Source organism: Populus alba, chromosome 3 (assembly GCF_005239225.2).
Source record: "Populus alba chromosome 3, ASM523922v2, whole genome shotgun sequence".
Taxonomy (NCBI): domain Eukaryota; kingdom Viridiplantae; phylum Streptophyta; class Magnoliopsida; order Malpighiales; family Salicaceae; genus Populus; species Populus alba.
Window position 1 is genome coordinate 421484 of NC_133286.1, and position 24313 is coordinate 445796.

The window sequence follows — 24313 nt, forward strand, 5'->3', positions numbered from 1 at the left end:
GAGAGCTATCTGGATTTTGTTTTAGCTAATTTTAAGCTAAAATTTAGTTATAAAATAAAGAGCATGGACGCTCGTAGCATTCTTTTTTGTTTCATTGCCTGTCATGTTATAAAAAAAAAAAAAAAAACACTAAAAAACAGAGGTGAAGATAGAAATAACAGCACAACAGCCTGTCAAAACTCAAGTTATTTCTGATTTTCCAAGGTTATTATTCAGATCCGAAATATGCTCTATATGTTTGTCGCACAATAACTATAAAAAGTAAAAAATTATCTATTTTGAAAAGAAAAGAAAAGCTTCCATGCTTTTGAATACTTTTCTAAATAAAATAATAAATAAATAAATGTTTTTCTGTGCTTGCTCATTTCATCAATCTGTCTACCTGATTGGTGATCTGGGTTCTTTTTGAAATGCCCAAATACTTTGTTTTTTTTTTCTTTTTTTGATCTTTTATTTTGGGATTTGAGTGGTTGTTCTGAGTTTCTTTTTTCAAAATCTTATTCTGGGGGATTTACCATTGAGTCTTGTGTTTCCCATTGGTTTCCTTTGATTTGGATGAGGGTTCCTCTTCTTGTGTTGAATTTGATATTAAAGATGAAGACTTTTTGGTTTTCAAGGACTGCATTGATTGATCAGAGGCAGAGCATTGGAGAAAGAAGCCATTTTGATTGATGGGTTGAGATATTTGGGGCTAAATGCTACAAAGGATTGGAGCCAATAATACCAGTCAACACTGTTGAGAATTGTGGATTGGGATTATGGGCTGCATTTGCTCGAAAGTCAGTAGAGCCACTAAGTATTTAGAGAGAAGAGTCAAAAGAAAAGAAACAACCAAGCCTGCCAAACGGTTAGTTTCTTTATCCAAAAGCGATGAAGTTGTGGTAGAGGTTGATGGTAATGCTAATGGTTCCGCGGCTAGATTGATATCCGATCAACCTGGAAATGATAATGCGGAGTCTACTCCAGTTTCATACGATGAAGGAGAAAAAAAGGAAAAAATCGAACAGGTTAATAATCATCAAAGGACTACTAGTATAGTGAGTATGAGCAATGGAGAGAGAGGAGCACAAGTTGTTGCTGGTTGGCCTTCCTGGCTGACCTCTGTGGCTGGAGAAGCAATCAATGGATGGGTGCCTCGAAGGGCAGATTCATTTGAGAAGTTGGATAAGGTCAGTTTGGTGTTTGTCTCTATGATTTGGTTGTTTTTGTATGGTTCATTGATAATGTGAGTGATTCGTCGAAAAAAGTTGGGTTTTCACCCCTTTTAATGTACTTGTATGAACTTACTTAATTGCAGCTGTCTCTTTCTGGTGCATGGGTTTTTCGATGCCTCAGGTTTAAGCTTTTGCATTGGTCATTGTTTCAAAAGTTGGATGTTGTCTTTTTACACTTTTGTTTCCTGTTTTCCTACCCTCGAGTACTTTGATAATCTTGTAAGAATAAATGATTTATTCACCCCTAAAAGTTTTTGAACTTCGGCAAAAACGATGAAGCATGGTAGTCTGAGGGATGGAGGTGCTGTAGGAAATGAGTCGTGTCCCTAGAAGAATGGCCTCTTCCCTGAAGAAAGCTTTCTTCTATGTTCTTAGATAAGCACTCCTCTCTCAGATTTGTTTGTTTCAATCAGTTTTGAAACTGAAAGTTCCTCAGCAACTTGGCATGATTTTTATTTGATATGCAATGCTTGTTTTCCGAGCAACCACCATTTTGCCGTTAAATGTTGGCCGCTCTTTGGTTTACTGCCCAATTCTTCACCCAGTTAGTTAACTTTCCTGCAAATAATGCAGATTGGACAAGGAACATATAGCAGTGTGTACAAAGCTCGTGATCTTGAAACAAACAAGACAGTGGCATTGAAGAAGGTGTGCTTTGCTAATATGGATCCTGAAAGTGTTCGTTTTATGGCGAGAGAAATCATCATTTTGCGTAGGCTTGATCACCCAAATGTGATGAAGCTTGAGGGTGTCATTGCTTCAAGAATGTCTGGCAGTTTGTACCTTATATTTGAATATATGGAGCATGACCTTGCAGGGCTTTTGGCTTCACCAGGGATTAAATTCTCTGAAGCGCAGGTTCGTGCTCTTTCTCATTTGAACTTTAACTGCTAATAATAATTGATGATGTATTATTGTGGATCCTAACACAATTTGACAAAAAAAGGAAGAAATTATGACACTCTAGAGTGGCTATTTCAAGAACAGTTTTGAACTTTTTTAAAAATGTCAAGATCCACGGTGAAAACTTGCCTAATTTAATATATTGAAGCGACTATCTGAAAACCACCTAATTTACCGCGGATTAGCTCTGTGAAATGGCCTTGGTAATCTATAGTTACCATTTATGGTTTTTCTTTGTTGAACCACCAGAAAGGCAACAAGATGAAAACCTCTAAAATGAAGGAAGTTAGGAGATTTTTACCCTCCTTTAGAGAAGCTTGTTGTACACGCAATGATGGTTTTCTACTGAATTTTTGTCTCTGTGATGCATTCTTGCCCAATTTCAAAGATTTTGCCTTTTTCTGGATACTATTTCTTAATAGAAAATGAATGGATTTGGCTAATATGTTACTGAAGTTTTTCTTATCATTACAGGCTAATCTAGATTTTTTCCCTGTAGATTAAATGTTACATGCAACAGCTTCTTCATGGACTTGAACACTGCCACAATCGCGGGATATTGCACCGTGATATAAAGGGCTCAAATCTTCTGATTGACTCTAATGGCAATCTCAAGATTGCTGATTTTGGACTGGCAACTTTTTTCTCTTCACCTCAGAAGCAGCCTCTAACAAGTCGGGTGGTTACATTGTGGTACAGACCTCCAGAGCTTTTGCTTGGTGCCACAGAATATGGAGTTTCTGTGGATCTTTGGAGCACTGGTTGCATTCTTGCAGAATTGTTTGTTGGGAAGCATATCATGCCTGGAAGAACAGAGGTAACTCCCTTTTATTTTATGGCAATAATGCCTTCATGTATTATAGACTTTGTTAACCATATTGAATCGTTTATTATTGATCCTTGACTCAAAGTAGCTATTTTCTCGTGGTGAAATACCCTAAACTATGCATTATGCGACTAGAAGAACACTAACAAAAAAGTTTCCTTTTAATGAAGAAGTATTTCCGCCTGGTGATCATCTCATGAATGCTGTCTTGATAGACCTGCTGATCAAAAAATCAGTCTTTGAGTATTGTCCATTAATGGCCTAACCAGTTTTTGGCCACAGTGACCTTGATCACCGCAATGGTGGTTGTATGATTTCTTTTTGGTATGTGGATTTTCCTGAAGATGGCTTCTACATATGAGAGCAGCAAGATCAGCATCATGACTTGATTATGGCATTGTTTAGTTTCGAATTTAGGATCACTGGCAATTGGGTTCCTGAAACTTTTGTGCTCTTACATTCAATGAAATTATCTTAATCCATCATGCTGTGGCTGTTCAGATTTTCTAGAGCTTATATTACTGTCATCTGTTGATTATTATGACTAGGAACATTTATCAAATAATGTTCATAAATCTTGGCATTTCGCCAAATTATTTGGGTGTTTTCGGTGTTAAGATCTTATATCTATCATATGTAGGTGGAGCAACTGCATAAAATCTTCAAACTTTGCGGGTCACCTTCTGATGAGTACTGGAAGAGATCAAAACTGCCGCATGCAACCATTTTCAAACCTCAACATCCTTACAAACGTTGTGTTGCTGAGACATTTAAGGACTTTCCTTCATCAGCTTTGGCCTTGCTAGATGTCCTTCTTGCTGTAGAACCCGAGGCCCGTGGGACAGCTCTTTCAGCACTTGACAGTGAGGTAATCTGAGCTCTACATTACAATATGATTGCACCTTGTGAATTCTTGTCGAGTCTTTAATGTTTTCAAGTGTGACCCTACTTCAATTGCTATATTTTCACATATTTTCACTTGGCCAAAAGGAAATCCGAGTCCTGAATGTCTGTTTTTAAAAGTTTTCGGCTCTTTGTCCATGCATTATTGATGAAAAAGAGGTACCATCGCTAATGGTGAGGATAGTGATTATTTATGATTTCCCTTTTGGCAGGTTAACTGCCACAACTTGTTTATGCACTTCTATTTCTATTGGTGGTATTGTCACGGTTTATGATGCTTATATTGACCTTCTTTGCATTCCTTTCTGTTAATTTGCAACTTGCGTGCTTAAATGATTAAATCTCAGGATTTTTTTCTCTTCTCCAGTTCTTCACGACAAAGCCTCTTCCTTGTGATCCATCAGCTTTGCCGGAACACCCACCAACGAAGGAGTTTGACGTTAAGTTCCGGGATGAGGATGCTAGAAGGTAAGGAATATCCCTACTTTATTTTCTCCTGACGTCTGTCTCTTTGACAAGAGCTGGACGAGGCCTTCTTATTGCATTACATCAAAAGCAGTTAAGCTGCTCCTTTTCCCTTTGTTATTAATAACAAAAAAAGTTGTTTCTGTGACGAATATAGCTCAAAGTAATGACAATGTTTGTTTTTGGATCACTGTTATGCTTTAATTAGATACTTAACCATTGAACCTGACGACTATTTGTTTAGCTTACATCACTAATATAAACTTGGCAATAAAAAGGAATATAAATCTTGAGCTGGAAAAACACAGACGGTTCTTGAATTTCTAATTGGTTCAATGATGGAGAAATCCTCATTTAGGATCTTCTATCTATTCACTCATCATTAAAGTCTATTTTTTCTGCACTTTATTTATGCTACCTCTTTATCATCTTGCAACCAGGAGGAGAGCAGCCGGAGGTAAAGGGCGTGGATATGAATCAACTAGAAGGGGTTCAAAAGAAAGTAAAGTTGTGCCAGCACCTGATGCCACTGCGGAGCTGCAAGGATCCATACAGGTAAGTCTTGACAATACTTTCCTGAAGCTTCCTACAGTCATTTATCTTATGGAGAATTAGTTTCTTAGGTAATGGTTTATCTTTGTTTTATGTCTGATATAGAAGCGACAAGGACAGTCTAAACAAATAAGTACTAGTGAAATTTACAATCATGAAGAGGATGGTGTTTCTCGCTCTCCCATTGGGCCTGCTACAGGAACAGCAAGAAATATTTACTCACATCCTGGCCAGTCGGTGCATCCTATGAACCTTGGATCTTCACATAATATGAACATCAATGAAACTTTCAGGGCTCCTGGGCAAGACTTTATTTCTTCAAGGCAGGCTGCGGAGTTGAGAGCTCAGAGATCTTTCAATGAACGGGGAGCGGTCCAGCTGTCTAGATTTTCTAACTCAGTTGCAGTTAGAGGTGATTCACAGTTTCATGGTAGCAGTTCAACCAATCTGAATTCGCACTGGCCAGAGGGGAGTTTTAATGCTAGATATAACAGTCTGGATGATTCCTCCCACGGTCAATCAGACAGGCCAAACTTCTCCAATAAGAAGCCTGGTTTGGATTCTACAACGGTAATCTCCATTCTTGTTCTTGCCATGATTCATTCAATTAAAGAAGTTGAAAATAACAACAAAAACCATGACTCCTCTCATACAGCCACTCGTTTTTCGAGTGAAACTGGACTTTGTGAGCTTCTAAGTTAGATTACACGAAAAAATAATTTAAAGGTAAATGGAAGGTTTATTGCTTACTGCTCTTGATATGAGTTGTTGAGGAGTGACACTGGCTCTTTCAAAATCCATGAAAGTGTGAATCTCAGCGATGTGCTTGCAAAGTTAATTCCATGCATCCCTTGTTTCAGAACAGAGACCTTGAATGGTTGTTCTGAGACTTCTCTTTTACTTGGAACTTTTTGTAGACGTGTACTAATCACTCGCAGTTTTTGCTTGTGGCCTCAGGGTTACTCAACAAAGATAGGCCATGTCCACTACTCCGGACCGTTGGTGCCTCAAGGAGGAAACATCGAGGAGATGCTCAAAGAGCATGAGAAACAAATCCAGCGAGCTGTGCGTAAAGCTCGTTTGGACAAGAACACCGGTGAAAGCGGACACACTGAATCACTGTTTTATCACGGGAGAATAAATGGTAGATGACCCCGGAGAAGATTTGACGGAGCATCGCAAATGACATAAATTGGGGCTATTCCTTTGGGAACACAATGACGATTATGGAATATCAGAGGCAACTTTCCATAACTGTCATGACCTTGAACCACAAAAGGGAGATGCATGAAACGCCAATCAAATCCATCACTAACAGGCCAAGCATGTTTAGGCCAGATCACTATCTTTGGTCCTAGCATTTTCCGGTTTCAAAGGTATGCTTTGTACAGCTGAACATCTGATTTTTTGGATCAATTTTCCCCATTCTGTGGAGAGGCTGCAACAATCCCATTTGCCACTCCAAAATGTTGCTCAAGTTAGCTTTATAACTATACTACGTAAGTGTAACTTGCTCTTTACTTTGCCCTAGTTGGGCACAGATGGATAGCAATATAATGAAGGAAAAAAAAAGATTTATTTTGATCCTGGATTTTTTAGCTGTGTTTCCTTTGTTTTCAGTCACCAATACACTACAGCACAAACTAGATAGGGTAGCCATTTTCGAAGCAGTAAGAAAAAAAAAATCTAAACACGCTCGTTTTTGTTTTTAAAATATTAAAAGAACGACAAGTTATATTGATTCGATTCCACCTGAGCTTATATGATAATTACATATTCTGGTTTATAAACCCAGCAAGGTTAAATTATTTTATTATTTTAAATTTTTTTTTTATTTAATTATATGATAATAAAGATAAACCCTGTAGAAAAAGTAATCAAATTTTTTTTTTTTAAAAAAATAAATAAATGATTGCATAAAAAAATGCTTGCTAAAATCTTAAAAATAATTTTCAAAAACAAACTAAAATTTTAATTGTATTTAAAAAAATATATATTATTTCTCGTGAAAATTAAACATTAACTTAATTGAAATTTTTTTTTTTTAGAAAAGATTACCATATAAAAAAGGAAAAGATTGAAATAATTATCAATCTTGTATTCAGCAACATTAAGGATGAAATTGAAAAGTAAAAAACATTTCCTGACTAAAGCCAAAAAAGGACAGGGTTGACACTATAATTTTCTTAAAAACAAAAGGGCTACCATTCTTTATTTATTTTAAATTTGGTCCCCTCACCAACCCCCCGATGTCTAAATTCATTCAAGAAAAGACGAAAGCAGCAACAAATGAATTCTTTCTATTCAATCCGTTCCAGGTAGCCACAACACCACCATCAATGGTTTCTAACCAACCCCTAAAATATCCTCTGAGAATGCACTGAAGACCACAGCAACGATGTTCTTGCCGCCAGCAATCTCACAAGTCAGCTAGGATTGAGAAAATCATACGGGATTTCAATCACTAGTGTGTGTATTTAAGTATAAAGACATTGATTCAAATGATTCATGTAATTAGGACACAGCAGAACTTCAAGCTCGAATGCATGCATGCATGTTCATGCTTCTTGCTGCTTGCTGACAGGTTCTATGTTTTCAATCTGTCATTGTTTGCCAGAAAATATCAGCAATCACAAAACTGGGGCTTCTTTGATTGTTTAGATAAGAATAAAGATCAATGTTTTTCAAAAATCTTGTCCTTTTTGTAACACTTACCTACTCAGCTTGTTGCAACTTACAACACTGAAAGGCCACAGTAAGATCAGTTAACAAAAAGATAAATGAGAACGCAGAACATTAAGAAATTTTTTTTTTTCTCTTCGCAAATCTCATGCTTTCTTTGTAAAAATGTGTAGAGGACACCAAATATCAGTTGATCGTCATTGTGTATCAATCAGATTACAAAATTTATACATCTCCAGAACTGCAAGCTATATCCTGACCATGCATAGCTTCACATTATGATACAGTAGATTTGGTTTGCAGTTAAAAAATCTACTTCCAAGTAGTTTTGGATTAAAATAATGGCAGCCGCTATCCTCACCCCTCTATATCCAGTGGTAAAAGGTCAGAGCAAGTGTAGCAGGCAGTTTGAACCTACTCATTTGGTAAGCAAAGCCATCGGTTATTTTGAAGGTCATGTGAGCATTTGATAGACGTATTCATCATAAAACAAGCAAAGTGTTGAATTGACCAGATGGGGAAAAATCTGTGATATGACAGAAATACACATATATTGACTGTCCTCTACTTGCACAATGATCAAGGAGGATAGCCATATCTGTGTAGAATATCATTTTGGAAGTCAAAAGTTTATTTTCTGCATCTATTTTAACCCTTCCCGCAGAGAAGGAAGAACAATCCCTTTTAGAAAATAGACCTAATATGACCATGAAACAAGAATTAGAAATAATTTTAACATCATAAACAAACTAAGAAGAACAGTTTACAACAATCCACCAAACTTGAAGACATACCAACAACAGGGTTGCTTCATCCGAAAACTTGGCAGCTATTTGGTCTTCATCAAGTATCTATCCAATTCAATGTCCCTTTCCTTCATGTCTAAGCATCAACAAGCAATCACACCACCTTCACCTCTCAAACTCTCTACTTCTCAACTCTCCCTCTCCCTCTTCCAGCTCAAACCTACTCAAATATAATCTTACATGCAGCTTCAAAACCTCAGAGTATCCAAACCCCTTTTATTTTTTATTCCAAATCTGAAAAGAGAAGAAACCTTTTTTTTTTTTGATTAAAAAAAAGGGCTGGGAAATATGAGGCCTAAAAGCCAGCAAATCTCCAACCTTAAGCTGCTCCTCCTTGGTGTCTTCCTTGCTTTCTTCGTGCTTTTTGTGTTACGATCAAGCATGTCGTCTTCCCAGGAAAGTTCGTCTCCCACCGCTCAACCAAAAACCTCAGATTCCATGAAAGAAGCTAGAGCAACAAATTGCTCACAGGGATGTAGTAAGGTCCCACGCTTCCTAACCCAAGCTCTCATTCACTACACAACCTCAACCATCACCCCACAGCAAACACAGAAAGAAATATCAGTGAGTGCCAAAATTTTAGAAAAGAAGTCTCCATGTAATTTCTTGGTTTTCGGCCTCGGTCATGATAGCCTTATGTGGAGTGCACTCAACTACGGTGGACGAACAGTTTTCCTTGAAGAAGATGAAGCTTGGATTGCGCAAATTAAACGCCGGTTTCCTATGTTAGAGTCTTATCACGTCACATATGACAGCAAGGTGAATCAAGCTAACAATCTCATGGAGGTAGGCAAGGGGCCTGAGTGCACAGCAATTAGTGACCCAAAGTTCTCTATGTGCCAGCTTGCCTTGAAAGGTTTGCCTAGTGAAGTTTCTGAGATAGAATGGGACTTGATCATGGTTGATGCACCAACAGGGTACTATGAAGAAGCACCAGGGAGAATGACTGCCATATATACTGCCGGAATGATGGCAAGAAACAGGAAAGAAGGAGAGACCGATGTTTTTGTGCATGATGTGAACAGAGAGGTGGAAGACAAGTTCTCCAAGGCACTTCTTTGTGAAGGATATATGAAGAAACAAGTAGGGAGGTTAAGGCACTTTACCATTCCTAGCCACAGGGATGCCTTGGACAGACCTTTTTGCCCAGAGTAGATTTTTCTTTTCTTTTCTTTTTAATCTCTTTTCCTATGCAATTTTTGTGCATCTAAGAACAAACTTGGTGTCATTTTCAAAGAACATGCATGGCTTCTGTTGAATGTTGAGTAGGCAGCTAAAACCAAACTGGAAGTTTCTCTACATTGTGATTGAATTGATATTTGATAAATGGCAGAGCATAATAAGAAGGTACAAAAGATTGAAGTTTCTCAAGTCCAACCAGTGTCCTTTGATAGGAACTCCTCTTATGCCTGATCATTCTCCAAGTATTGATCAAGAAGCTGGTCATTTTCAGATGAGACATTCAATTTTTTGTTTTTCCAAATTCATCCATAAAATAATTACCAGTTTGTCCCTGACAAAACTCCTGTCACAGTAGATTTGAAACTATAATTATTGAGAGCAGAGCTACAATATACAAACCTGACAGAATCAATATCTATAGCTGCGATCAGATGCATGTTAAATAAAAGGTATCAAAAAAGAAATGAATTACAGAGAAAACAAGATAGTATAGTAAGGAAAATGCTTTTATAGGAGAAAAACTTGACCCTCTCTGGATTTTCAAAACATCTATATCTGGTTTGTAGGAACCAATAATAGAAAAATCAACATCATAGCAACACAGGATGACAGTTAATTCACTGATAGAAGACCTTTTACAACTGCAATCCAGGAGCAGATTTCTCCAAAGCAAACTGTATTGGCTACCTGATTACTTTAAAGAACTAGGTAAGAATTAAGATAATCTACAATCCAGTAAGTATAAGCAAGCTATACGGAGACAATATTTAGTTGGACAAAAAAAGAAAAATCTGTTCCAAAACAGAGATGGAATCAAAACAAGCTGATAATGTCAGCACATGCCGAGGAAGGCATAGGCTGAGCTTTAAATTGATACCAATATAATGTTACCATATATAATCTCAGGAATGTATACATCTTAGGACTCTTAATGTTAGCTATAAAGATTATCTTATCATATAAAGATGCTGATTTTTGGGAAATGGGTTAGACTCCTTGTACAGCAAAACCTTCTATGTATAAGGGAGCTCGGGGTGTGCAGATCCGGGGGACAGCAGTTTTCTTTTGGAAGAAAAACTCTCTTGGTATTTGGTGGTCAGCTGAGTGTATTGACAGAGAAGTGATTCCGCAAAATTACTTGATTCAAAAACTCTCTTGGTATTCTAGTTTTGGCTGGGTATATTAACATATAACTCATAAGAAGAAATTAGCATGCATGCTGACAACTTTCTGTACTTATTTAAGCAAGAGGGGCGTAAGGTAAAAGCAAATAGAGTTAACATCAGAAAATCTAAAGACAAATGCATGCATGTGATTATATTAATTAAAGGAAACAGCTTGCTGGCAGAGGAAAGACAAGTCTCGCATCAGCTAAAGCCATGTCCCTGAAGATAGATTTAAATTGCAACTGAATGAGTCCTCTCACTGTATCAAGAAGACAGCAGTCGGATTTCCAGGAGAGGGAGGATTCTGATCCAGTACAGAGGACAAAGCACCAGCTTTGGCTTTAGCATCGTGGTCTGTTGCAGACAATATTTCCACCGACCCCAGACCAATTTGCCTCTTGATCAAGTCCAGGTTCTCCTGAAGAACCTCAATCTCCCCAAACGGAAGCTTCAGATTCAAGGCTTGAGCCCCGATAGCTATAGCTTCGTCCTTTTTTAACCTCAAGAAAGGCATACAAAGCTTTTGCACTTTCTTAAAGTTAGCATCTTGACCAACTGAACTTTTTTGCAGTGCCTCCAATATCTCCTCATCTGGTGCAAAAGTACCTGTTTTCCTGTCAAATTTACTACGAAGTATATTCAAGCACTCTGCTTTCCATCCATCAAACTCCTCATTCACGTATATCAAACTTGTTATCTTCTCTTCAGTTAGAGTAGCAACTGGAGCTGCCTTCTTATTGGATTTCTTTGAGCCCGTGATTTGCTTTTGAAGAAGCTTCCTCATCAAAACAATCGAGTCTTGCAAGTACCTGTTGGCAGCCTTAAGAGTTTCATCTGGAGAATCAGCTATAGGCCAGCCTGCGTTCACTGCTAATCCATCCTTCATCAAAAGCTCCCTCCAAACATGTTCTGCATAATGTGGGCAGATAGGAGTAATAAGTCGTGTCTGCACATCAATAAAACGCCATACCAAGCCATGATTCATGCCCCCGCTACCACAAGATAACCTGTACTCGTCTCTGGCAGCTTGGAGATCATAGAATCCAGTCTTTAACGCCTCTCTGAACATGTATTTTTCATAATTCTTTCTTGTCGTTTCAACAGCAATGTTTATTTCATTTTCAAACACCCGGTCAGCAAAGGTAGATGGGGGACCAGTTCTCAGGGATGCCTCTGCAGCTAGAACCTCTTCAATCCATGCAATCTCTTTAGTAAGGCGAAGGATAGCAGCATTCGCAGTCTCAAATACAAAGTTGGCATCGTCCACACCATCTCCAGCATCAGCCAGACTGAACCGAGTAGCATCCGCAGAGAATTCATCAATGGCCTGACGCAGCGTCTTGAAATTTCCTGTAGACTTGGACATCTTCTCAGAATTGAGCATAATGTGTCCATTACACCTGAATCCACGTGGCCAGTGATGCTTAGCCATGATTGCTGTGTGGTTGAAGACGCAGAACGTCAGATGATTCTGAATGAGGTCCTTCCCAGACACTCGAAGATCAAATGGGTACCAATATTCGAACTCCTTCTTCATCTTATCAAGAACAGACGAATCTATTTTTGATGATGTGGGGTATGGACCATCACAGAAGATGAAATTCCAGACATCATCGGTCATTTCTTCAGGTTTAATAGGATGAGCCTTGTTTGTACCGTACATGTCCTCGTTATGTAGCAAGTGAGCAACAGTGTAATAAGCCATGTAAATAGTAGAGTCAGACAATGATTCAACAAGAAACTCTGGATCCCATGGAATGCGAGTCCCAAGCCCAAAAGATCTTGAGCACGCCCACCGATTTAGCCAGCCCAAAGTATGCTCAAAGCCATGTTTTGTCTCATCAGAGTAGAGATTCATCTTGGATAAGCACTCCTCAGCTGATTCCTTCCATTGAGGATCATCATAAGTGAGGTACCATTGGTCCGTCAGAGCCACAACACATTCATCACCAGACCTTGACATGACACGCTTCTCAGGCTCACTGTACATGACTGCCTCACCTGTCTCAATGAGCTTGGTCCTTAACAATGACTTTGCATCTTGAACTTTCTTCCCTGCATATTCTCCAACAAGCATTGTGCCATCAGTAAATCCTTTCAAGTACGTCAACCTCTTGGCTTCAGCAAGCTTCTCTTTGTCATTTTGGCTCTTAATTTTCAGGTCCAAGCAAACCTTTTCAGCAGCCTTATCGCCCAATTCTGGAATGTTGATTATAGGTACAATCTCAAAAGGCACTACCCACTCATCCTTCACGCCATACTTTTCCCTGAAAGCTGGTTTCGCTTTCAAAACCCGCAATGCCATATAATCATCAGGGGCATCGCTAGGCACACTGGTAACAATCCCTGTACCTTTGTCTGTCAGAATGGTCAGCATGGGAAGCGCATAAATGACCTTGTTGAAGGAAAGCGGAGACTTCAATGGCAGACCAATCAGATCATATCCAGTCAGGTCAACCAAGCAACTAGGGTGTTTGGGGGTCTTTGAGAAGCCCTGATAGGCAAGGTTGAGGGCAGCTCTTTCTGTCAGGATGAAGACATCAGTATCATTGACTTCAAAAGCTCCATAATTGCCATCAGGCAGTACCCATGCATTTGTTTGTCCATACATAGTCTCAGGTCTCAATGTAGCAGCAGCTAGAAACACTTTTCTTCCCTCCAATGCTTTGAATTTAAGTGGGAAAGGGGGCAACACTTCCATCTTGACAAGAGTGTAATCTTGGGGCAACACACCTTCACCGCTTGCCCTGTCATGATCTGCACATGGTTGGTCATCCAAGGGAGAGTATATAGTGTATCTTTTATCTTTGATAATCTTCCCCATGTCCTTCAACTTCCTCATCTGCCACTGCACAAATGAATCAAAATATGGATTCATTTCTGTTGTAATAAATGATCTTCTCCAATCACACCCCAAGCCAAAATCCTTCAGATCTTGCATGGCCAGTGGCGGAAAGTAAGTCAGCCATTTTCCTGGTTTCTGGAACTCTGCTATTTCACTGTCAGACAGCCCAAAACTGCGCATAATCTCCCACTGGAACATCTGTCCACCTGATTTCGACACAGCCTTGGACTTTTTGCCCCTGAACTTATCCGGAGGTGGACCTGCACTTGCATCCTCAGGCTCCGGTTGCGATTCCACTGGCTCCTCTACCTCTTTCGAGAACAAGGGTGGATTGCCAAACTTCTCAATCTCCCTTGCAAGCTTATCTGCTGAGGCCTGTATAGGCATACCGGTGCAGTGAAAACCAAATGGAAGGAGCACGTTAGCCCCATCCAATCTATGGAAAGCAGCAGCAAATTCAAGCTTGGAGAGCGAAAACGCATGTCCAAGATGCAAGAACCCATTCATATATGGAAATGGGAAGTTGCCAAAGAACTTCTCGCCTGGTTTAGCTGGCCCTGCACCAGGTTCAGCCCGGAAAACATCTTTCTCATCCCACCAGCCACGAACCTTCTTCTCTATCTCCAACAGCCGGTCCCTCCTTGTGAAAGCTTTTCCACTCTCGGTTGCCATCATCACACAAAATCGACAAGTACTGCACAAAGGAAAAAATAAACATAACACCTCAGTCAAACACCTAAAATCAAACCCCGTGAATGAATATCAAATTGATATAAGCTTAATTTACCACATGAAGTCAAACCCCAAAATTTCTCAAAAACTACATATATTCACTCCCTTTCAAAACTTAAATTACAAACACGTAAAAGACCAAAAATATTAAGAAAGAAAACCCGACGCCGGCAATATATTTTCATGGCTCCATCATGAACTTGGAAAATAGCCAGAGCACATTATACACATACCAAAGAAAACGAAAAAAAAAAAAAAGAAGCCAACCTTCCAATAAACTGAATTAGCCCACAAAATATAAATGATTAATTATACCTTAAAGCAATAAAAATTACAACTTTAGAAGAAATAAAGGAAACCCGGTTTAGCTTTGATCATCCGAGACAAGCATGCACGACAAAATAGAAAGGAAAAAAAAAAAAAACAGTGAGTACCTGTTTTGCTTCAAGACAGATCGAAGAAACAAATTCCGAGGAAAGACTTGAAGGTTTTGCTTATGAAGAGCCAGAGGGCCAAAGAGAGACTTTATAAACAAATGCAGAATGAAGTTGCTTGGAGAGCAAGGATTTGACAGTGGCTTTGCTGCTGAGAAGAAGAATAACGCTGAAGGTTGTCTGTCGGGTTCAGAGAATCCAAGCCACTCAGCTCACGGAATCTGACCAGAGGGAAAACTAAGTCCACCAAATTTACGTGTGATTCCAATTTAGTACCCAAAGTTATACATCACGCAATATATATTGCCTAATTAGTATGATTTTAAGTTTTTAATCAGAGAAATTATCACACAATGGATGAAGTTGAAAGAACTTCCATATATCAGTAAATTTGATCACTTTATCTTTAAAATTAAATTTGGAGTAAGAACATTTAGCCATTTGTTATATAATTGTGCATTTCTTAAAAAACAAAAAAAAAAAAACATTATTTTTTATGTTTTATTATATGAATCGTCATCTTCACCGCGTAGACAAATGGTTGTAATAGCTAAATACCTTTATTAATGTCGAAAAGCTGGAAAAAAAAAAAAAAAAAAAAAACAAGGAAGAATAGGATTTCAATGCCATTTCAAAATTACTTTAAAAAAAAAATTATTTTTTTATTTTAAATTAATATTTTTTTGGTATTTTCAAATGATATCAAATTTTTTTTTAAAGAATAAAAAAATATTTTTTGATGAATTTTCAAATAAAAAACATTTTGAAAAGTAATCACAACTATATTCCCACATAAATTTTTTAACCTGGATTTTTAACCCAAACAACTAATTTTACTTATTTATTTTTATTTGAACCAATCCATATATAAATTAAAAGAACTCTAAAACGTGTGGGGAAATCACTGTAGCAGCTGTATTTTTTATTTTTATTTTACAGAAGTAGTTTTTTTTTTTTTTTTTACATTTTTTTTTCCTGTATCAGTTTTTTAACTGTAGCTTTTTTTTCTTTTTTTGGTTACATTTTTTTTTTTCTTTTTTTTTACCCAAAATTGACTTCTTTGTCTTTGTTTTTTTCTCTTTTTTAATTTTTTTTTCAAAATTATCTTTACTAATTTTTTTAAATATTAAGCTGGTTAAAAATTTAACTATATAGTTTTTTTTCTTTAAAACATTATGGATTGCTATAATATTTTTATACATTGGTTTTTTTCTTTTTATGATTTTTTTTTTCAACATGATCCTTGTAGATTTTTTTTTATATATTAAGTTGGTTGAGAATTTAGCTTTGTAGTTTTTTTTTTAAAAATAATATGGATTGCTACAGTGTTTCCCCTATATAGTTTTTGTTTTGTTGCAGTGTTTCTCTATATATTTTTTAAAAAAATTATATTTATTGAATTTATTTTTTCAATATTGAGCTGAATGATAATCTGGCTTTAGCTTTCCTCACATGTTTTTTTATTTTTTTATTTGTTTTTCTTTTTTTTCAAATTGTCAATTTTTGTATTTTTTTTCAAAAATTTTTTTTGTTGATTTTATTTTTTTACTATTGAACTGGTTGAAATTATAGTTTTTTTGTTTATTTCTTTAAAACACTATAGCTTTCCCAACGTATTTTTTTTTTCCGCTTTTGTTTTCTTTTTTTTACATGTTTTTTTTTCATTTATTTTACCCAAAATTGATTTTAAAAAAAATAGTCTTTGTCGTTTTTTTTATGTTGATCTGGTTGAAAACTTAGCTTTGTAGCTTTTTTTTTTAAAAAAAAAAAAAACACTATGGATTACTACAATATTAGCTTTGTTTTTTTCTTTTTAATTTTTTTTTTATGAATTTTTTTTTTGATTTGGTTTGTTAATGTTAAAAATTTTTTTATTTAGTTATCAGATTTTCATGATACGAATCTCGGGTTTGATGGGTTGACTTGATTTGACGAGTTATTTTTTTCATTTAGTTTAGTTTGTTAAAGTTAATTTTCTTTCTATTTAATTATCAGACTTTTATACTTTCATGATACATATCCTGGGCTTGACAATCCAAGGTTTTACGGCATAACCTGGTTTAAAGGGTTAACCCAATTAATTCATTTTTTTTTCTTCATGAGTTTTTTTCCTTCTTGTTAATTCTTTTTCTTTGTTTTTTTTTTAATTAGTCAATTTAATTATCACACTTTTATGACACGACCTTATAGCCAGACCCACATCTAATATTCTTGAGTCCAGTATTGCAATAAGGCTCACTTAAACTTGGGTCATGCAAGTTTAATTTTATTATTAATATTATAAATATTACTTTTAGGTCAGACGTTGCAGCCAAACACAAAATTTTTTGTGTATGGCCTTGCAAAAAAACCCAAGATTTTTAAATTTTTGTTTTTTTTAATATTTTTATACAAAAAATGTCGCGGGTACCGAGGCTAGTATTAACTAAAATTTGAGCTAATTTTCCGAACCAGAATAAGTTTTTAAATATCAAGTACAAGTATATTGAAGCATTGTTTGGGAAAAATTTAAATTTTTTATTTTTATAAAAATTTAATTTTTTTATATTTTGTATTGTTTTGATATATTTATATTAAAAATAATTTAAAAAAAAATAAAAAATATATATTATTTTAATATAAAAACTATTTTAAAAATAACTATAATCAGAGCACTAGAAAATATTATCAGAAGTGACACCGTGCTTATTAAAGACGCTTTTTTTTTTTTTTTTTATTGGTTCCTTTCAGTTTCTATGTGCGGAAGAATGGTATGAATCACGACGTGAAGTATATATGCTGCAGGAAAATGATAATGCTATCTATCAATCAATCAATCAGGTTTTTGGGAATTTGGGACGAGGTTTCCTCAACTTTATCCCCTTTCTTTTTTCTTTTTATTCTTTTTCGCGATTCTCAGCTTTTTTTTTTTTCTTTTATTATACTGGTTCATCGTCAGATAAGATGCTGCTGATCAAATTTTATTTTGTTGAAATCAACATGTATATGTAACTGTTAGATATTATTATTAAACTTATTTTAGTAGATTAATCTTGGAATTTATTTACATGACTGTTTATCTAACTCGAGTTTATAATTAAATTATAAAAGAATTGACTTCATATAACTTATTTGATTTAGTTAGTTTAACAACCCGACCTCTTGACTCAATTTCTTTCATAGCTCAACTTAAAATTAAATTGTGTATGAGTTTTTTTAATATAATTTAGTCAAGTTGACTGATCCAAAGATAGCTTGATCAACCAATACAAAATACCCAATGATTAAATTGAGAAAAAAAATAAATTTGATAAAAAAAATATTTTTTTATTTAACTCGAGTTTAAAATTAAATCTGTAAGAATTGTCTCAACATAATCTAATCAGCTTAGTCCCAAAAAGGATCGATTTGCATATTAGTAATGGGCTAAATAGTCTACAACATTTATAGAGTATTTGGAAACGCAACAAATCGTGTTTTAAAAAAGTTTGATTTTTTATATTTTTAAATTATTTTAATGTACTGATATTAAAAATAATTTTTTAAAAATAAAATAATTTTATTTTAATATATTTTTAAATAAAAAATACTTTAAATTGTATCGCATACCTATCAGTCACTTACCTCTACATAATTTTTTATTTGAATTTCAAGTCAGTGGGCTATGTGAGCCTCAAGCACTACTTACCGCTGCATGATTTCTTATAAGTCAGTGGGCTAAGTGAGCCTCAAAGCATAGCCGAAGGAGAAGTATAAGTTTTTAAAGATTAGTAAATTATTTTTGTGTTTTAAAAATATTTTTTTTAAAAATTTAAAAATATTTTATTTTTTTAAATTAATATATTATAAGTATTTTTAAATTATTTTAATATACTAATTTTAAAAATAAGTTTTAAAAAATAAAAAAATATTATTTTAATATATTTTAAATAAAAATTATTTTTAAAAAATAACTATAATCAGTTAAATTTTAAGAAGAAATTCTATCCATGGCCTATAGGTCACTGACATTTGTTATATATAATGTTGAGTAGAATCAGGTTACAAACAATGTTTTATCTTATTTTTTATTGTTTTAATAAAGTGATATTAAATGTATTTTCGAATGGAAAATAGAACTCAAAAGTAAATCATCAACAAGGGGGATTTTATTAATGTAAAGTACAAAATTATAATCATAACTATAATCAAAACCTTAAACCAGATATCAGCATGGATTAAGAATGCAAAACCACGTAAAAGAGACCAAACCAGGATGATTTTCATGAAAAAGAAGAGAAAAAGCATGGAGGTAATGGAATAAGAATTCGATTAAACCACACACTGAGCCTAGCAGTACCCGCCATGAAAGAAGGTTTAGAGGGAGGTTCCCAGCATAGACATAATGCAGCAAAAGGAGGTGAATCGAAACCCACCACCATCACCACCTTCCCCGTCAGCAACCGGAGAGCATGCCACTTTTTTCTTCCTGCCGCGCCTCCCTCCCTCCCTTTTCATTCTCTCCTTCCTCTCCCGTGTCATGTTTCAGAAATGGGAGAGGTGACTGAGAAAAGAAGGAAAAAATATGGTTGCCATGCTTCCACGTCTCCTAAAAGCAGAAAATGTTAAAAATAAAAAAAGCTAATAACACTGTGTATCATGTGTCTAGGTACACGGTACCTTAAGCAACGCCTCTTAGTGTTTTTGTTAATTGTTAATCGTTAATGATAGAGTAGTGGTGGGCACTCCTTGCCTCGACATGCGAGACAAGCTCCAAAAATCAAACACACAGACTATCTCTCTCTCTCTCTCTCTCTCTCTCAATCTCTCTCTGCTTTTCCCATTTCTTCATCAAAGAGAAACCCCTGAGAAAGATACCCCCTTCTCATTTTCCATTTCCGTTTGGATCCCAGTTATGAGCAACGAATAGTAAGCCATTTTCTCTCTTTTAATACTTTCCCTTTTCTATTTTGTTTTTGCTAACACAATCTTTTTTTTTTATAGTGATTATCTGTTTAAGCTTTTGCTAATCGGAGACTCATCTGTTGGGAAATCGTGTCTGCTTCTCAGATTTGCTGTAAGTTGAGAATTATCAATTATAGCTATCCATTATGTTTTTTTTTTTTATTATTATTTTTTATGAATGTGATTACGAGGAAGAAAGGTTGATGCTTTAGTAAAAAGAGCTTAATTGGGTTGCTAATATGTTGTTAACTTTAGTGGGTTAGAGAGTAATCAGGAGATTATTTATTGTTTAATGAGCTGGAGATTAGTGTTTAAAATTAACTTGGTTTTTTTATTTCATAATTTCTCAGGATGACTCTTATGTAGACAGCTATATCAGTACCATTGGTGTCGATTTTGTAAGTCTCTGTCTACTGTCTCTCCGGACGTCCATTTTGATGTTTTTTTATAGTCTTAAAGCTGCTAGTTATGTTGTAGAAAATCAGGACTGTGGAGCAGGATGGAAAGACAATCAAGCTGCAGATTGTGAGTATAGATAGCTGCTTTTTTCTTCGAATATGGTCTTTTGTCTTGCGGGTTTTTTTGTTTAATATTGAAATGGAGATTAACTGTAATCCCTAACTAGATAGGTGCACACCTGTCTAGTTGGAACAAATGGTTGAAATGGGTATTTGGAAATTTATTTGAGGTCGAATGGTTCACTTGCATGCAGGAATTAAGATGTTTACTATAATGAGCCAGGCAATATTTAAGTTAAACAGATAAAACCCTATGCATGTTGTGTGTCTGAAAAAATGGTGCATATTTCAGAAGCTTCAAGGACTGTTGCCAATGTTGTTGGTTGGAATTATAAGATTTATGTAATATAATCATTGTCACAAATATGTGTCATCTTTCCTTTTGTGTTCAAATATGTTTCTTTGTGATTACCCTTTAAATTTAACTTTGACATTTAATTTGTTTTTGAAATTTCAGTGGGATACAGCTGGACAGGAGCGCTTCCGGACCATAACAAGCAGTTATTATCGAGGAGCACATGGGATAATTGTGAGAATTTCTCCTATTATTTTGAAATATAGAAAAGCCACGTGCGCCCACACAACAAACATACTGATTATACGGTCTTCCTGATGAACTGCTTTTTCCTGATTTCTGAAAGAGAACTCTTATGCTTTGGGACATTGTGCCATGATTATGCGCATTTTATGTTGATACAATTTCAAATCTCACTATGCTATATGAAGTCATGTTCAAGAATCTGATAGTTTGTGTCCCATGGGATTACAACAGATAGTCTATGATGTTACCGAGATGGAGAGCTTCAACAATGTCAAGCAGTGGTTGCATGAGATTGATAGATATGCAAATGATAGTGTCTGCAAACTCTTAGTTGGAAATAAGTGTGATCTAGTTGAGAACAAGGTTGTGGACACACAAACGGCGAAGGTATATCTATTTAAATTCAGTTATCTTTGATATGATATTAAGTTTTCCCAAGGGCCTGTCTGTTGTTCCGAGTTTCTTCTGGCCAAGTTTGCTGAACCATCAGGGACAATCTTGTGCTGAGTTAGGACTGATGACCAGCTGTGATATATTCAATAACCTAGTCCAGCGAATTATTTTCTTTTACTTTAGTGATGCCCTGCATATGCACCGAAGGAAAGTTTTTCTTACAGTTTTAATAAGACAGATAAAAGTTTGTTGAAGTGTGTATTCCTTGAAGGGATACTTTCATGTAATCTTGTCTAGTTTCAGTTATGGGTAGGCCTGTGTTTTTTTGCAAAATCTGAGATTGATGATTCTAAAAAATGTACGGAACTAGAGCTTTCTTGCATAAAACTGATCTTATCCTTCTTGAGATAATGGCATGATGTTCCTTGACATTGTCATTTTCGATCACATAGCCATATTGAAAGTTTGCTTCTGTGCATGTGTCTTCTAGTATAAGAAAAAATGAAAGCTTCCTACAGATGTATGTAAATTAAGCTGTTTCCTTTACGTTTACCGGTGATGCAGCTGCAACTTTACTAGTTGAACATCAGATGGCTTAATGCAATCTTAGCAGCTGAAATAATAATGATGATATATTGTTAAACTTGAAGGGCTTTCCAAAGGATTTTCTTTGATCGGATAATGGTTTCTGTTTGTAAATTGATTCTTCTTTCTTCTACCTGGATAAACTGCAGGCATTTGCAGATGAGCTTGGCATTCCCTTCCTAGAGACAAGTGCTAAAGACTCGATAAATGTGGAGCAAGCATTCTTAACCATGGCTGGTGAAATTAAGAAAAAGTAAACCACAAATCAACTTGTTCCTGCTGTTCTTAATTCAAGTTCTATTTTTTTATTGATTGCAAATGTGTGTTCTTAGTGATTAATAATTTCTGTTTTACTCTGATGTTATCTCAGTTAGATTTTAGATTTCTTAATTTTTCCTCCACTTTATTCGGAATGAATCATTATATGTAGAAGATGCAATCTTTTGACAACCCTAGCCGTTGTCGATAGTGTAGATGTCTTGTTCTATGTGCACCCTTAAACTGGAAAGATCAGCTATTTTAAGATATCCCAGCTAGAAGATATTAGATTCTTACTCAATCTACTTTTCCTCACATCTGTTTTGTTGCATAGATGAACTGGGATGGTTGTCATATTATTTATCTCCCATGCATTATTTCTGCCAAAGTTGCTTCGATTTGGTTGCTGTGATACAGTGTATGTTGCCCGTGTGATTTCATGGAATAAAATTAAACAGTGTTCTTTTACTAATAAAAATTCTTCTTCTTCCTTCTTTCTACTAACTCAAGATTTTTTGCAGGATGAGTAACCAGCCAACTGCTAACAATTCAACAGGAACTGTTCAGATGAAGGGGCAGCCAATCGAGCAGAAGAACAACTGTTGCGGTTAGCTATTCGCGTGTACTTTTAATGGTGCCCCAAGGTTTTTAGGCAAAAACATGCTGTTGACTTGGTAATCATATGGATCTCCCAGAAACTGCCAATTATGCTGTGCTTGAAGTTGTCTAATCTGTGAAAATTCTTAAGTTTTATCAAAGGGATCCGGATTATATTGAAATGTAATCGAGACGTTAAATTTCTGAAAAAAGGCAACTGTTTTATCTATCAGAAACAGGAAAGTGACTGCAAGGGAACGAATGACATGCAAATTGGTTGGGAGAAATCTCAAGCAGTGTAAATGGTATTTATTCAAATGCAATTACATGTATCTTATTAATGCCAAATCTCCAGATAAATATTCTAAAAACTAGAGCTATGGCTTCGTAAGCTTGTAGAATTGAACTGCAAGGTAGGCGCAGTGGAAAAACAGTTGGCATCTAAATGTCCAATGTGTGCAATTATCTCAGGACTATTTATCATTTGTGCTGCCATTCCCTTCCTCGGCTATTGCATTGCCAGAAATCGGAAGGGCCTCTGGGTTGTTACGAAATGATGGAAATGAACAATCAACTGCTGGTGGAGAAGAAGAAGAAGAATAATTCAGTTTACGATTGGATGTTGGCTTGTCGGAATGCCTAAGGAAACCACAAAGTGCTCGGTTGCACAAGACATGAAGCACTTATTAGGTAAAATCATGGCAATCAACAGCTAATGCACTGATCAACCATTGCATTCTCCGCGATCATTAACAAAGAGATCTTGAAGCAAAGCACAAGACAGTAAAAAACTAAACTTTCAATATATCATGCAAAGGGATATGAAATTCAACCACAAGAAGTTCGAAAACAGAAAAATCAGGGGAAAAAAACAAGGGAAAGCCAATGTAAATCACATGAACAAGACGAGGTGGGAAACTGCCCACAACTACACGTATCATCTTCACTAAGAAGAAGAGCAGCAGGTGGTCTTTTTAGTGCTGGGGTCAGGTCCTCCAACTACAATGGTCTTCCCATCTTTGACACTCACAGGTGCTGCTGACTCTTCCGAAGAAAGTGTCTTCTTACTAATAATCCTATATATCTCAGAAAGAATTGTTTGAAATGCCTTGTCAACATTGGTGGCTTCAAGAGCAGATGTCTCTACAAAGGCAAGCCCTTCTTTCTCAGCATAACTTTGAGCATCCTCGGTAGCTACTGCTCTAAGATGTTTAAGATCAGTCTTGTTCCCAATTAACATGATCACAATATTGGAATCTGCATGATCCCTCAGCTCCTTCAACCACCGACTCACATTTTCAAAAGTCGTTGGTTTTGTTACATCATACACCAGAAGAGCTCCAAGCGCGCCCCTATAGTAGGCACTCGTGATCGCTCTGTATCGCTCTTGCCCTGCAGTGTCCCATATCTGCGCCTTCACCGTCCTTCCTTCAACCTATCAAGAACAACACAAGTAAAATTCCGATCTAAATTCCGATCAAATTGAAACTAATTAGAAACACAGATCAAAATGAGGGCTTGAAGTAGATCAAGAAAAGTGTGTTAGTAGAACAGGAGTTGGGGTTAGTTACTTGAAGAGTGCGAGTGGCGAATTCGACGCCGATGGTGGACTTGGACTCCAAACAAAACTCGTTGCGAGTAAATCGGGAGAGGATGTTCGATTTTCCGACACCGGAATCGCCGATTAACACTACCTTGAACAGGTAATCATACTCCTCGTCGGGTCTCCTCGCCATCTCCTCCTCTTTCTCTGTCTGTAGCTCTGAGAGAAGAAAAGGGTGAGAAAAG

At 36.1% G+C, this 24313-nt stretch overlaps 5 protein-coding genes across 5 annotated transcripts; 3 read left to right on the forward strand and 2 right to left on the reverse strand.

The window, feature by feature from the left end:
• The first annotated feature begins 506 nt into the window (after positions 1-506).
• On the forward strand, positions 507-6434 carry LOC118062276 (probable serine/threonine-protein kinase At1g09600). The gene is made up of 8 exons (XM_035076005.2): positions 507-1169; positions 1788-2072; positions 2617-2934; positions 3584-3811; positions 4214-4314; positions 4752-4866; positions 4969-5433; positions 5821-6434. The coding sequence occupies exons 1-8, from the start codon at positions 759-761 to the stop codon at positions 6013-6015; spliced, it is 2118 nt and encodes a 705-aa protein (XP_034931896.1). The 5' UTR covers positions 507-758; the 3' UTR covers positions 6016-6434.
• Positions 6435-8588: 2154 nt separating this feature from the next.
• Positions 8589-9728, forward strand: LOC118062288 (glucuronoxylan 4-O-methyltransferase 1). Its single transcript, XM_035076013.2, has one exon. It carries the CDS (start codon positions 8640-8642, stop codon positions 9504-9506), a length of 867 nt encoding a protein of 288 aa, XP_034931904.1. The 5' UTR covers positions 8589-8639; the 3' UTR covers positions 9507-9728.
• A 293-nt stretch (positions 9729-10021) lies between these two features.
• LOC118062265 (leucine--tRNA ligase, cytoplasmic) lies at positions 10022-14867 on the reverse strand. Its single transcript, XM_035075998.2, has 2 exons — positions 14711-14867; positions 10022-14238 (listed from the first exon to the last, which is right to left on the reverse strand). The coding sequence occupies exon 2, from the start codon at positions 14217-14219 to the stop codon at positions 10956-10958; it is 3264 nt and encodes a 1087-aa protein (XP_034931889.1). The 5' UTR covers positions 14220-14238; positions 14711-14867; the 3' UTR covers positions 10022-10955.
• Positions 14868-19382: 4515 nt separating this feature from the next.
• Positions 19383-22873, forward strand: LOC118062247 (ras-related protein RABD1). The gene is made up of 8 exons (XM_035075986.2): positions 19383-19597; positions 19673-19745; positions 19984-20031; positions 20111-20158; positions 20609-20680; positions 20924-21079; positions 21820-21923; positions 22450-22873. The coding sequence occupies exons 1-8, from the start codon at positions 19428-19430 to the stop codon at positions 22538-22540; spliced, it is 762 nt and encodes a 253-aa protein (XP_034931877.1). The 5' UTR covers positions 19383-19427; the 3' UTR covers positions 22541-22873.
• A 430-nt stretch (positions 22874-23303) lies between these two features.
• Positions 23304-24313, reverse strand: LOC118062257 (ras-related protein RABA2a). The gene is made up of 2 exons (XM_035075992.2): positions 24097-24313; positions 23304-23960 (listed from the first exon to the last, which is right to left on the reverse strand). Exons 1-2 carry the CDS (start codon positions 24259-24261, stop codon positions 23472-23474), a joined length of 654 nt encoding a protein of 217 aa, XP_034931883.1. The 5' UTR covers positions 24262-24313; the 3' UTR covers positions 23304-23471.